The sequence below is a fragment of the Pseudophryne corroboree genome, chromosome 8 (genome assembly GCF_028390025.1).
Source record: "Pseudophryne corroboree isolate aPseCor3 chromosome 8, aPseCor3.hap2, whole genome shotgun sequence".
In the NCBI taxonomy this organism is placed as follows: domain Eukaryota; kingdom Metazoa; phylum Chordata; class Amphibia; order Anura; family Myobatrachidae; genus Pseudophryne; species Pseudophryne corroboree.
In genome coordinates, this window is record NC_086451.1 from 62890840 (window position 1) to 62905769 (window position 14930).

A 14930-nucleotide genomic window follows, 5' to 3' on the forward strand; every position below is an offset into this window, starting at 1 on the left:
ACTTACAATGCACACAGTGGCTCTCATGTAGTATTACGACATATTGCCTAAACTCAAGGGCTGGCTTCATATCTGGGTGTTGTTAGGCTCTCACCCCATCACGTTGTTCCTTTTGTCTGGTCCGTGACGTATCCTCGGTCTCCATACTGTCCTTGTCCTCCGTTCCATCTCCAGCCGTAAGTCCATGTCTTGTCTGATCAATAAGTGCCACCACCTCATCCTGTAGGTTCTCACACACACTTAGCACCAGCTGCTGGTACTGCGGTATTTCGCTGGCTGTGTAATGAGGAACAATAGAGGCATTATGGCTACTGATAAACAGGGCAACTTGTAGGTAAAAAAAGAAAAACACGGAAGATACAGACTTTGGGCAATATTCAATTGATTATCGCGCCCGATCTCCCGTCTAAAGTGATGGGAGATTGTGGGAGCTATATTCAATTGTTTCCGCACTGATCGCGGCTATAGAGGTCGGGTTTAGCCACATAAAGCAACTAAACCCAACCAAAGTGCTGGGTGCGATTGCGAAAAGTGCCGTTTGGGTGCCCAAACGTGTCACTTTTCGCACATTTCAGCTAGCCACCCTCCGGGGATGAGAGCTAAAATGCAGATGATGGCAGCTATCGCGCCCGAACGGAGCGACAATTGAATACATCTGTTTGGGTGTCATCTAGTGGCTGCCAGCGAGTAAAGAATTGAATCTTGCCCATTTTCTGTACACGAGGACAGGACTGGATTAAGCATATGTAGATCATGCTCATTATGCGAGAACAAAACAGAATTTCCCCCCATACTGTATAACATCTGACACTTCTACCTTTCATCTGCTTGACTTCTAGCACGGAAATTAAACCCGAGAAAACGCGTGCTTTAGTCTTTTCCATTTGTTGATCATCTGCCTGCAGGACGCCCTCTAAGATCTTTCCCAGAGATTCCAGGATGTCCCTAGGTGAACGGAGCTCACTGCCGGAAATAGCACAGAAATAGCTGTCAAATTCATCATCATCATTGCATTCAATAATAGCTGTAAAAATAAGAATTTACTTACCGATAATAAGATTTTACTTACCGATAAATCTATTTCTCATAGTCCGTAGTGGATGCTGGGGACTCCGTCAGGACCATGGGGATTAGCGGCTCCGCAGGAGACAGGGCACAAAAAGTAAGCTTTTAGGATCACATGGTGTGTACTGGCTCCTCCCCCTATGACCCTCCTCCAAGCCTCAGTTAGGTACTGTGCCCGGACGAGCGTACACAATAAGGAAGGATCTTGAATCCCGGGTAAGACTCATACCAGCCACACCAATCACACCGTACAACCTGTGATTTGAACCCAGTTAACAGTATGATAACAACAAAGGAGCCTCTGAAAAGATGGCCCACAACAATAATAACCCGATTTTTGTAACAATAATTATGTACAAGTAATGCAGACAATCCGCACTTGGGATGGGCGCCCAGCATCCACTACGGACTATGAGAAATAGATTTATCGGTAAGTAAAATCTTATTTTCTCTAACGTCCTAGTGGATGCTGGGGACTCCGTCAGGACCATGGGGATTATACCAAAGCTCCCAAACGGGCGGGAGAGTGCGGATGACTCTGCAGCACCGAATGAGAGAACTCCAGGTCCTCCTCAGCCAGGGTATCAAATTTGTAGAATTTTACAAACGTGTTCCCGCCTGACCACGTAGCTGCTCGGCAAAGTTGTAAAGCCGAGACCCCTCGGGCAGCCGCCCAAGATGAGCCCACCTTCCTTGTGGAATGGGCATTTACAGATTTTGGCTGTGGCAGGCCTGCCACAGAATGTGCAAGTTGAATTGTACTACAAATCCAACGAGCAATAGTCTGCTTAGAAGCAGGAGCACCCAGCTTTTTGGGTGCATACAATATAAACAGCAAGTCAGACTTTCTGACTCCAGCCGTCCTGGAATTATATATATATATATATATTTTCAGGGCCCTGACAACGTCTAGCAACTTGGAGTCCTCCAAGTCCCTAGTAGCCGCAGGCACCACAATAGGTTGTTTCAGGTGAAACGCTGACACCACCTTAGGAAGAAACTGGGGACGAGTCCCAGTTATGCCCCGTCCGAATGGAAAATCAAATATGGGCTTTTGTAAGACAAAGCCGCCAATTCTGACAATCGCCTGGCCGAGGCCAGGGCCAACAGCATGGTCACTTTCCATGTGAGATATTTCAAATCCACAGATTTGAGCGGTTCAAACCAATATGATTTGAGGAATCCCAACACTACTTTGAGATCCCACGGTGCCACTGGAGGCACAAAAGGGGCTGTATATGCAATACTCCCTTGACAAATGTCTGGACTTCAGGAACTGAAGCCAATTCTTTCTGGAAGAAAATCTACAGGGCCGAAACTTGAACCTTAATGGACCCCAATTTGAGGCTCATAGACACTCCTGTTTTCAGGAAGTGCAGAAATCGACCTAGTTGAAATTTCTTCGTGGGGCCTTCCTGGCCTCACCCACGCAACATATTTTCACCACATGTGGTGATAACGTTGTGCGGTCACCTCCTTCCTGGCTTTGACCAGGGTAGGTATGACCTCTTCCGGAATGCCTTTTCCCTTAGAATCCGACGTTCAACCGCCATGCCGTCAAACGCAGCCGCGGTAAGTCTTGGAACAGACATGGTACTTGCTGAAGCAAGTCCCTTCTTAGCTCCTGAGGCCATTAGTCCTCTATGAGTATCTCTTGAAGTTCCGGGTACCAAGTCCCTCTTGGCCAATCCGGAGCCACGAGTATAGTTCTTACTCCTCTACGTCTTATAATTCTCAATACCTTGGTTATGAGAAGCAGAGGAGGGAACACATACACCGACTGTTACACCAACGGTGTTACCAGGACATCCACAGCTATCGCCTGAAGGTCTCGTGACCTGGCGCAATACCTGTCCCGTTTTTTGTTCGGGCGGGACGCCATCATGTCCACCTTTGGTCTTTCCCAACGGTTCACAATCATGCGGAAAACTTCCCTATGAAGTTCCCACTCTCCCGGGTGGAGGTCGTGCCTGCTGAGGAAGTCTGCTTCCCAGTCGTCCACTCCCGGAATGAACACTGCTGACAGTGCTATCACATGATTTTCCGCCCAGCGAAAAATCCTTGCAGTTTTGCCACTGCCCTCCTGCTTCTTGTGCCGCCCTTTCTGTTTACGTGGGCGACTGCCGTGATGTTATCCCACTGGATCAATACCGGCTGACCCTGAAGCAGAGGTCTTGCTAAGTTTAGAGCATTATAAATTTGCTCTTAGCTCCAGTATATTTATGTGGAGAGAATTCTCCAGACTTGATCACACTCCCTGGAAATTTTTTCCCTGTGTGACTGCTCCCCAGCCTCTCAGGCTGGCCTCCGTGGTCACCAGCATCCAATCCTGAATGCCGAATCTACGGCCCTCTAGAAGATGAGCACTCTGTAATCACCACAGGAGAGACACCCTTGTCCTTGGATATAGGGTTATCCGCTGATGCATCTGAAGATGCGATCCGGACCATTTGTCCAGCAGATCCCACTGAAGAGTTCTTGCGTGAAATCTGCCGAATGGAATCGCTTCGTAATAAGCCACCATTTTTACCAGGACTCTTGTGCAATGATGCACTGACACTTTTCCTGGTTTTAGGAGGATCCCGATTAGCTCGGATAACTCCCTGGCTTTCTCCTCTGGGAGAAACACCTTTTTCTGGACTGTGTCCAGAATCATCCCTAGGACCAGCAGACGTGTCGTCGGAACAACTGCGGTTTTGGAATATTTAGAATCCACCCGTGTTGTCGTAGAACTACTTGAGATAGTGCTACTCCGACCTCCAACTGTTCTCTGGACCTTGTTCTTATCAGGAGGTCGTCCATTTTCTTTGAAGACGAATCCTCATTTCGGTCATTACCTTGGTAAGGACCCGGGATGCCTTGGACAATCCAACGGCATCGTCTGAAACTGATAGTGACAGTTCTGTACCACGAACCTGAGATACCCTTGGTGAGAAAGGCAAATTTTGGGACATGGAGGTAAGCATCCCTGATGTCCCGGGACACCATATAGTCCCCTTCTTCCCGGTTCGCTATCACTGCTCTGAGTGACTCCATCTGGATTTGAACCTTTGTAAGTGTTCAAATATTTCAGATTTAGAATAGGTCTCACCTAGCCTTCTGGCTTCAGTACCACAATATAGTGTGGAATAATACCCCTTTCCCTGTTGTAGGAGGGGTAATTTTATTATCACCTGCTGGGAATACAGCTTGTGAATTGTTTTCAATACTGCCTCCCTGTCGGAGGGAGACATTGGTACAGCAGACTACAGGAACCTGCGAGGGGGAAACGTCTCGACATTCCAATCTGTACCCCTTGGATACTACTTGTAGGATCCAGGGGTCCTGTACGGTCCTAGCGTCATGCTGAGAACTTGGTAGAAGCGGTGGAGGGCTTCTGTTCCTGGGAATGGGCTGCCTGCTGCAGTCTTCTTCCCTTTCCACTATCCCTGGGCAGATATGACTCTTATAGGGACGAAAGGACTGAGGCTGAAAAGACGGTGTCTTTTTCTGCAGAGATGTGACTTAGGGTAAAAACCGGTGGATTTTCCAGCAGTTGCCGTGGCCACCAGGTCCCATGGACCGACCCCAAATAACTCCTCCCCTTTATACGGCAATACATCTTTGTGCCGTTTGGAATCTGCATCACCTGACCACTGTCGTGTCCATAAACATCTTCTTGCAGATATGGACATCGCATTTACTCTTGATGCCAGAGTGCAAATATCCCTCTGCGCATCTCGCATATATAGAAATGCATCCTTTAAATGCTCTATAGTCAATAAAATACTGTCCCTGTCAAGGGTATCAATATTTTTAGTTAGGGAATCCGACCAAGCCACCTCAGCTCTGCACATCCAGGCTGAGGCGATCGCTGGTCGCAGTATAACACCAGCATGTGTGTGCATACTTTTTAGGATATTTTCCAGCCTCCTATCAGCTGGCTCCTTAAGTACGGCCCTATCTGTAGATGGTACCGCCACTTGTTCTGATAAGCATGTGAGCGCCTTATCCACCCTAAGGGGTGTTTCCCAACGCGCCCTAACTTCTGGCGGGAAAGGGTATACCGCCAATAATTTTCTATCGGGGGAAACCCACGCATCATCACACACTTCATTTAATTTATCTGATTCAGGAAAAACTACAGGTAGTTTTTTCACATCCCACATAATACCCTTTTTTGTGGTACTTGTAGTATCAGAAATATGTAACACCTCCTTCATTGCCCTTAACGTGTGGCCCTAAAGGAAAATACGTTTGTTTCTTCACCGTCAACACTGAAATCAGTGTCCGTGTCTGGGTCTGTGTCGACCGACTGAGGTAAATGGGCGTTTTACAGCCCCTGACGGTGTTTGAGACGCCTGGACAGGTACTAATTTGATCGCCGGCCGTCTCATGTCGTCAACCGGCTTGCAGCGTGTTGACATTATCACGTAATTCCATAAATAAGCCATCCATTCCGGTGTCGACTCCCTAGAGAGTGACATCACCATTACAGGCAATTTGCTCCGCCTCCTCACCAACATTTTCCTCATACATGTCGACACACACGTACCGACATACAGCACACACATAGGGAATGCTCTGATAGAGGACAGGACCCACTAGCCCTTTGGGGAGACAGAGGGAGAGTTTGCCAGCACACACCAAAACGCTATAATTATACAGGGACAACCTTTATATAAGTGTTCCTCCCTTATAGCATTTAATATATATTCATATCGCCAAATCAGTGCCCCCCCTCTCTGTTTTAACCCTGTTTCTGTAGTGCAGTGCAGGGGAGAGCATGGGAGCCTTCCCACCAGCATTTCTGTGAGGGAAAATGGCGCTGTGTGCTGAGGAGAATAGGCCCCGCCCCCTTTTCGGCGGGCTTCTTCTCCGGAGTTTGTGATATCTGGCAGGGGTTAAATACATCCATATAGCCTCAAGGGCTATATGTGATGTATTTTTCGCCATACAGGTATTATACATTGCTGCCCAGGGCGCCCCCCCCCCCCGCGCCCTGCACCCTCCGTGACCGCTGTGTGAAGTGTGCTGACAACAATGGCGCACAGCTGCAGTGCTGTGCGCTACCTGATGAAGACTGAAAGTCTTCTGCCGCCTGGTTCCGGACCTCTTCAATCTTCAGCATCTGCAAGGGGGGTCGGCGGCGCGGCTCCGGGACGAACCCCAGGGCGAGACCTGTGTTCCGACTCCCTCTGGAGCTAATGGTGTCCAGTAGCCTAAGAAGCCAATCCATCCTGCACGCAGGTGAGTTCCCTTCTCTCCCCTAAGTCCCTCGTAGCAGTGAGCCTGTTGCCAGCAGGACTCACTGAAAATAAAGAACCTAAAAACTTTTTCTAAGCAACTCTTTAAGAGAGCCACCTAGATTGCACCCTGCTCTGACGGGCACAAAAACCTAACTGAGGCTTGGAGGAGGGTCATAGGGGGAGGAGCCAGTACACACCATGTGATCCTAAAAGCTTACTTTTTGTGCCCTGTCTCCTGCGGAGCCGCTAATCCCCATGGTCCTGACGGAGTCCCCAGCATCCACTAGGACGTTAGAGAAAATTCTATTTCTCATAGTCCGTAGTGGATGCTGGGGACTCCGAAAGGACCATGGGGAATAGCGGCTCCGCAGGAGACTGGGCACAAAGTAAAAGCTTTAGGACTAGCTGGTGTGCACTGGCTCCTCCCCCTATGACCCTCCTCCAAGCCTCAGTTAGGATACTGTGCCCGGACGAGCGTACACAATAAGGAAGGATTTTGAATCCCGGGTAAGACTCATACCAGCCACACCAATCACACCGTACAACTTGTGATCTGAACCCAGTTAACAGCATGATAACAGAAGGAGCCTCTGAAAAGATGGCTCACAACAACAATAACCCGATTTTTGTAACAATAACTATGTACAAGTAATGCAGACAATCCGCACTTGGGATGGGCGCCCAGCATCCACTACGGACTATGAGAAATAGAATTATCGGTAAGTAAATTCTTATTTTCTCTAACGTCCTAGTGGATGCTGGGGACTCCGAAAGGACCATGGGGATTATACCAAAGCTCCCAAACGGGCGGGAGAGTGCGGATGACTCTGCAGCACCGAATGAGAGAACTCCAGGTCCTCCTCAGCCAGGGTATCAAATTTGTAGAATTTAGCAAACATGTTTGCCCCTGACCAAGTAGCTGCTCGGCAAAGTTGTAAAGCCGAGACCCCTCGGGCAGCCGCCCAAGATGAGCCCACTTTCCGTGTGGAATGGGCTTTTACAGATTTTGGCTGTGGCAGGCCTGCCACAGAATGTGCAAGCTGAATTGTACTACAAATCCAACGAGCAATCGTCTGCTTAGAAGCAGGAGCACCCAGCTTGTTGGGTGCATACAGGATAAACAGCGAGTCAGATTTTCTGACTCCAGCCGTCCTGGAAACATATATTTTCAGGGCCCTGACTACGTCCAGCAACTTGGAATCCTCCAAGTCCCTAGTAGCCGCAGGCACCACAATAGGTTGGTTTAAGTGAAATGCTGAAACCACCTTAGGGAGAAATTGAGGACGAGTCCTCAATTCTGCCCTGTCCGTATGAAAAATTAGGTAAGGGCTTTTATAGGATAAAGCCGCCAATTCTGATACACGCCTGGCTGAAGCCAGGGCTAACAGCATTACCACTTTCCATGTGAGATATTTCAAGTCCACAGTGGTGAGTGGTTCAAACCAATGTGATTTTAGGAATCCCAACACTGCATTGAGATCCCAAGGTGCCACTGGAGGCACAAAAGGAGGCTGTATATGCAGTACTCCCTTGACAAACGTCTGAACTTCAGGAACAGAAGCTAGTTCTTTTTGGAAGAATATCGACAGGGCCGAAATTTGAACCTTAATGGACCCTAATTTGAGGCCCATAGACAGTCCTGTTTGCAGGAAATGCAGGAATCGACCCAGTTGAAATTCCTCCGTAGGGGCCTTCCTGGCCTCGCACCACGCAACATATTTACGCCAAATACGGTGATAATGTTGTACGGTTACATCCTTCCTGGCTTTGATCAGGGTAGGGATGACTTCATCCGGAATGCCTTTTTCCTTCAGGATCCGGCGTTCAACCGCCATGCCGTCAAACGCAGCCGCGGTAAGTCTTGGAACAGACATGGTCCCTGCTGGAGCAGGTCCTGTCTTAGAGGTAGAGGCCACGGGTCTTCCGTGAGCATCTCTTGAATTTCCGGGTACCAAGTCCTTCTTGGCCAATCCGGAGCCACGAGTATAGTCTTTACTCCTCTCCTTCTTATGATTCTCAGTACTTTTGGTATGAGAGGGAGAGGAGGGAACACATACACTGACCGGTACACCCACGGTGTTACCAGAGCGTCCACAGCTATTGCCTGAGGGTCCCTTGACCTGGAGCAATATCTGTCCAGTTTTTTGTTGAGGCGAGACGCCATCATGTCCACCTTTGGTTTTTCCCAACGGTTTACAATCATGTGGAAGACTTCTGGGTGAAGTCCCCACTCCCCCGGGTGAAGATCGTGTCTGCTGAGGAAGTCTGCTTCCCAGTTGTCCACTCCCGGAATGAACACTGCTGACAGTGCTATCACATGATTTTCCGCCCAGCGAAGAATCCTTGCCACTTCCGTCATTGCCCTCCTGCTTCTTGTGCCGCCCTGTCTGTTTACGTGGGCGACTGCCGTGATGTTGTCCGACTGGATCAATACTGGCTGACCCTGAAGCAGAGGCCTTGCCTGACTTAGGGCATTGTAAATGGCCCTTAGTTCCAGGATATTTATGTGAAGTGACGTTTCCATGCTTGACCACAAGCCCTGGAAATTTTTTCCCTGTGTGACTGCTCCCCAGCCTCTCAGGCTGGCATCCGTGGTCACCAGGACCCAATCCTGAATGCCGAATCTGCGGCCCTCTAGGAGATGAGCACTCTGTAACCACCACAGGAGAGACACCCTTGTCCTTGGAGACAGGGTTATCCGCTGATGCATTTGAAGATGCGATCCGGACCATTTGTCTAGCAGATCCAACTGAAAAGTTCTTGCGTGGAATCTGCCGAATGGAATCGCTTCGTAAGAAGCCACCATCTTTCCCAGGACCCTTGTGCACTGATGCACTGACACCTGGCCTGGTCTTAGTAGTTTCCTGACTAGGTCGGATAACTCCCTGGCTTTCTCTTCCGGGAGAAACACCTTTTTCTGTACTGTGTCCAGAATCATCCCTAGGAACAGCAGACGTGTCGTCGGAATCAGCTGCGATTTTGGAATATTTAGAATCCATCCGTGCTGTCGTAGTACTATTTGAGATAGTGCTACTCCGACCTCTAACTGTTCTCTGGACCGTGCCCTTATCAGGAGATCGTCCAAGTAAGGGATAATTAAGACGCCTTTTCTTCGAAGAAGAATCATCATTTCGGCCATTACCTTGGTAAAGACCCGGGGTGCCGTGGACAATCCAAACGGCAGCGTCTGAAACTGATAGTGACAGTTCTGTACCACAAACCTGAGGTACCCTTGGTGAGAAGGGCAAATTGGGACATGGAGGTAAGCATCCTTGATGTCCAGAGACACCATGTAGTCCCCTTCTTCCAGGTTCGCTATCACTGCTCTGAGTGACTCCATCTTGAACTTGAACCTTTTTATGTAAGTGTTCAAGGCTTTCAGATTTAAAATGGGTCTCACCGAGCCGTCCGGCTTCGGTACCACAAACAGCGTGGAGTAATACCCCTTTCCCTGTTGTAGGAGGGGTACCTTGATTATCACTTGCTGGGAATACAGCTTGTGAATGGCTTCCAATACCGCCTCCCTGTCGGGGGTAGACGTTGGTAAAGCAGACTTCAGGAACCGGCGAGGGGGAGACGTCTCGAATTCCAATTTGTACCCCTGAGATACTACCTGCAGGATCCAGGGGTCCACTTGCGAGTGAGCCCACTGTGCACTGAAATTCTTGAGACGGGCCCCCACCGTGCCTGAGTCCGCTTGTAAGGCCCCAGCGTCATGCTGAGGACTTGGCAGAAGCGGGGGAGGGCTTCTGTTCGTGGGAAGAAGCTGTCTGTTGCAGTCTTTTTCCCCTTCCTCTGCCCCGGGGCAGATATGAGTGGCCTTTTGCCCGCTTGCCCTTATGGGGACGAAAGGACTGAGCCTGAAAAGACGGTATCTTTTTCTGCTGCGAGGTGACTTGGGGTAAAAAGGTGGATTTCCCAGCCGTTGCCGTGGCCACCAGGTCCGATAGACCGCCCCCAAATAACTCCTCCCCTTTATACGGCAATACTTCCATATGCCGTTTGGAATCCGCATCCCCTGACCACTGTCGCGTCCATAATCCTCTTCTGGCAGAAATGGACATCGCACTTACTCTTGATGCCAGAGTGCAAATGTCTCTCTGTGCATCTCGCATATATAGGAATGCATCCTTTAAATGCTCTATAGTCAATAATATATTGTCCCTGTCCAGGGTATCAATATTTTCAGTCAGGGAATCCGACCAAGCCACCCCAGCACTGCACATCCAGGCTGAGGTGATTGCTGGTCGCAGTATAACACCAGTATGAGTGTATATACTTTTAAGGATATTTTCCAGCCTCCTATCTGCTGGCTCCTTAAGGGCGGCCGTTTCTGGAGACGGTAACGCCACTTGTTTTGATAAGCGTGTGAGCGCCTTATCCACCCTAGGGGGTGTTTCCCAACGAGCCCTAACCTCTGGTGGGAAGGGATATAGTGCCAATAATTTTTTAGAAATTAGCAGTTTTTTGTCGGGGGTAACCCACGCTTCATCACACACTTCATTCAATTCATCTGATTCAGGAAAAACTACGGGTAGTTTTTTCACACCCCACATAATACCCCTTTTTGTGGTACTTGCAGTATCAGAGATGTGCAAAACCTCCTTCATTGCCGTGATCATGTAACGTGTGGCCCTACTGGAAAATACGTTTGTTTCTTCACCGTCGACACTGGAGTCAGTGTCTGTGTCTGGGTCCGTGTCGACCCACTGAGGTAACGGGCGTTTAATAGCCCCTGACGGTGTTTGAGACGCCTGGACAGGCACTAACTGAGCTGCCGGCTGTCTCATGTCGTCAACAGTTTTCTGTAACGTGCCGACACTGTCACGTAAGTCCTTAATTACGGCCATCCATTCAGGTGTCGACTCCCTAGGGGGTGACATCACCATTATAGGCAATTGCTCCGCCTCCACATCATTTTCCTCCTCATACATGTCGACACACACGTACCGACACCCAGCACACACACAGGGAATGCTCTGATAGAGGACAGGACCCACTTAGCCCCTTGGGGAGACAGAGGGAGAGTTTGCCAGCACACACCAGAGCGCTATATATGTATAGGGACAACCTTACAATAAGTGTCTATCCCTTATAGCTGCTTATATCTGTTATTTTGCCAAATAAGTGCCCCCCTCTCTTTTTTACCCTGTTTCTGTAGTTGCAGGATGCAGGGGAGATTCTGGGAGCCTTCCTACCAGCGGAGCTATGTGGGAAAAATGGCGCTGTGTGCTGAGGAGATAGGCCCCCGCCCCCTTCACGGCGGGCTCTTCTCCCGCTTTTTTCTGGAAAACTGGCAGGGGTTAAATACATCCATATAGCCCAGGAGCTATATGTGATGTATTTTTTGCCAAATAAGGTAAATTCATTGCTTCCCAGGGCTCCCCCCCCCAGCGCCCTGCACCCTCAGTGACCGAAGTGTGAAGTGTGCTGAGAGCAATGGCGCACAGCTGCAGTACTGTGCGCTACCTTATGAAGACAGGAAAGTCTTCTGCCGCCGATTTATGGACCTCTTCTTGCTTCAGCATCTGTAAGGGGGCCGGCGGCGCGGCTCCGGGACCCATCCATGGCTGGGCCTGTGATCGTCCCTCTGGAGCTAATGTCCAGTAGCCTAAGAAGCCCAATCCACTCTGCACGCAGGTGAGTTCACTTCTTCTCCCCTTAGTCCCTCGATGCAATGAGCCTGTTGCCAGCAGGTCTCACTGAAAATAAAAAACCTATTTAAACTTTTACTCTAAGCAGCTCAGGAGAGCCACCTAGATTGCACCCTTCTCGTTCGGGCACAAAATCTTAACTGAGGCTTGGAGGAGGGTCATAGGGGGAGGAGCCAGTGCACACCAGCTAGTCCTAAAGCTTTTACTTTGTGCCCAGTCTCCTGCGGAGCCGCTATTCCCCATGGTCCTTTCGGAGTCCCCAGCATCCACTAGGACGTTAGAGAAATGAGCACTACACCCCAGAACATAAGCACTTTCATCCAAGGAATAATTTATAATGATTACAGTGTAAAATTATATGACAGACATTTTTAGAAACCTTTTCAGATTCTGACACTTTAAAGGACTATCCCCATGTTGAACCGCGTTCCACAGATAAGCATATAAAAAATAGTCACTATGGAGCGGATTTATATTTGTAAGTAAAGCAAAAAAGCAAGCAACTGAGCAAAAACATTTTGCACTGCAGGTGGGGCTGACGTAACATGTGCAGAGAGCTCTAAATCTCTCTGCACCACCTGCAGTGCAACATGGTTTTGCTTATTTGCTTGATAATTTGTTTTACTTACAAAACATGAATCAGGCCTTATGTTCGATCATGCCATGATTGTGGCCTAGCCAAGCTTCCTCCATAATACCAGATTATAAAGTTAGTTTAGTGTGTTGCAAAACAAACAACCAATCTGTTCTAAAGAATTTGCCTTTGCATTTATATTCCCCATCTGATGAAATGACTCTAGTCACTGGTGCACTGCAGTCATCATATAGTGATTGGTTCACTTGGCGTCCTCCAATGGTGCAGGGGCTGACGCTATTAATCATAAGTGTCTTCCCAGTCAGCGCTTTTTCACATATAACTCAGATCTATAGGGGTAATTTCAAGTTGATCGCAGCAGGATTTTTTTTAGCAACTGGGCAAAACCATGTGCACTGCAGGGGAGACAGATATAACATATGCAGAGAGAGATAGATTTGGGTGTGGTGAGTTCAATCTGAAATCTAAATTGCATTGTAAAAATAAAGCAGGCAGTATTGACCCTGCACAGAAACAAAATAACCCACCCAAATCTAACTCTCTCTGCATATGTTATATCTGCCACACCTGCAGTGCACATGGTTTTGCCCAACTGCTAAAAAATTTCCTGCTGCGATCAACTTGGAATTACCCCCTATGTACAGGCACACCCCACACAGAGGAATGGGGGCGTTACACGCTTTAAGCCGGACACCTAGCATGCATCTTAAAACCTTCTCTTTGACAAAGCTGTACTTACTTTTTCCACCGTCTCAGTAGAACCATCATCAAGGTACAGAGCATAGAACCGAGCTGAAGACAAGCCACTGAACTGGGGACCTGGAACTGAACAGAGACAGGAATGTGACTTACTGGCACTCTAGAACATTTAGCGACCACACTAGGGAGAACACTGGTATACGTTTAATTCACCGGCTGTCAGGATCCCGGTGGTCATGATACAGATGCCGGAATCCCGACAGCTGGCAATGCCAACAAGTGGAATACCGGCACTACAGGACTATTCCCACTCCAGGACACCCACAGTGTGGGAATAGAACCTGTTGGCGAGCATAGCGAGCCCACAAGGGGACTCTTTGCACTTGCCCCGCTGCTGGTATACTGGCGGCCGGGATGCCGCTGTCGGTATTCTGACCAAGAGCCTAAAATGACTCTACAGGGATTACAGAGATGTTACTAGAACAGGACAGGTGGGGGAAATAGAGCAGTAACACATATCTGCTAATGGTAGTTCTGCTGGGAGTCTGGTTATTTACCAAAACTTCTGTGCCCTTCAAGACATCCTGGAACAGCTGTTGTCGTACCCGGACGTCTGTCAGGTGCATCACATCCGCCTACATGTTAACATAAAACCATATGAGCTCAGATAAAGCACAAGTAAGTAAAGGACAAATAAAGTTCAATTTAAAAAACAAAACAACTTTACTCTACTAGTTACCTAATAACGTGAATTTGTATCCTAGACAACAAGTGGGCAGCCACTTTATTTAATATCAGGAGTATGTAGGGAATGCTGACACACAGAAAGTCTATATACTCTACCTTGAAGTGGGTAAGGTCATTCACATGAAACGGATGTTGGGGGGTGGGTGTGGGTGTGGGGGGGGAAAAAATACCAAAATTACCTATAGTGTACATTTCAGTAACATGCAGTAAGGTCGATGGGTAGGGAGGCACTGGCTAGTATCAGAGTCACGTTTACACACACATGATTTGGTGGTGAGTTTTGACTATATAAAGTACTAGCTGTTCTACCTGTTCTTGGCACGGGAGTTTCTGATTTTCACGATTGTAAATATAAATAAGATTTTACTCACCGGTAAATCTATTTCTCGTAGTCCGTAGTGGATGCTGGTGACTCCGTAAGGACCATGGGGAATAGCGGCTCCGCAGGAGACTGGGCACAGCTAAGAAAGAATTAGGACTACCTGGTGTGCACTGGCTCCTCCCACTATGACCCTCCTCCAGACTTCAGTAAGGATACTGTGCCCGGAAGAGCTGACACAATAAGGAAAGGATTTTGAATCCCGGGTAAGACTCATACCAGCCACACCAATCACACCGTATAACTCGTGATATTATACCCAGTTAACAGTATGAACATAACAGAGCCTCTCAACAGATGGCTCAACAATAACTCTTTTAGTTAACAATAACTATATACAAGTATTGCAGACAGTCCGCACTTGGGACGGGCGCCCAGCATCCACTACGGACTACGAGAAATAGATTTACCGGTGAGTAAAATCTTATTTTCTCTAACGTCCTAGTGGATGCTGGGGACTCCGTAAGGACCATGGGGATTATACCAAAGTTCCCAAACGGGCGGGAGAGTGCGGATGACTCTGCAGCACCGAATGAGAGAACTCAAGGTCCTCCTCAGCCAGG

The 14930-nt window shown here is 48.5% G+C and overlaps 1 protein-coding gene across 2 annotated transcripts in view; it reads right to left on the reverse strand.

The window, feature by feature from the left end:
• Window positions 1-14930, reverse strand: part of NUP188 (nucleoporin 188) — a 168171-nt gene that overhangs the window by 40786 nt on the left and 112455 nt on the right. For both annotated transcript variants that reach the window (XM_063936489.1, XM_063936488.1), the window contains exons 31-34: window positions 13799-13876; window positions 13282-13367; window positions 818-963; window positions 95-276 (exon numbers count right to left, since the gene is read on the reverse strand). In XM_063936489.1, the coding sequence (XP_063792559.1) occupies window positions 95-276; window positions 818-963; window positions 13282-13367; window positions 13799-13876 (492 nt within the window). The remainder of the gene's footprint in view (window positions 1-94; window positions 277-817; window positions 964-13281; window positions 13368-13798; window positions 13877-14930) is intronic.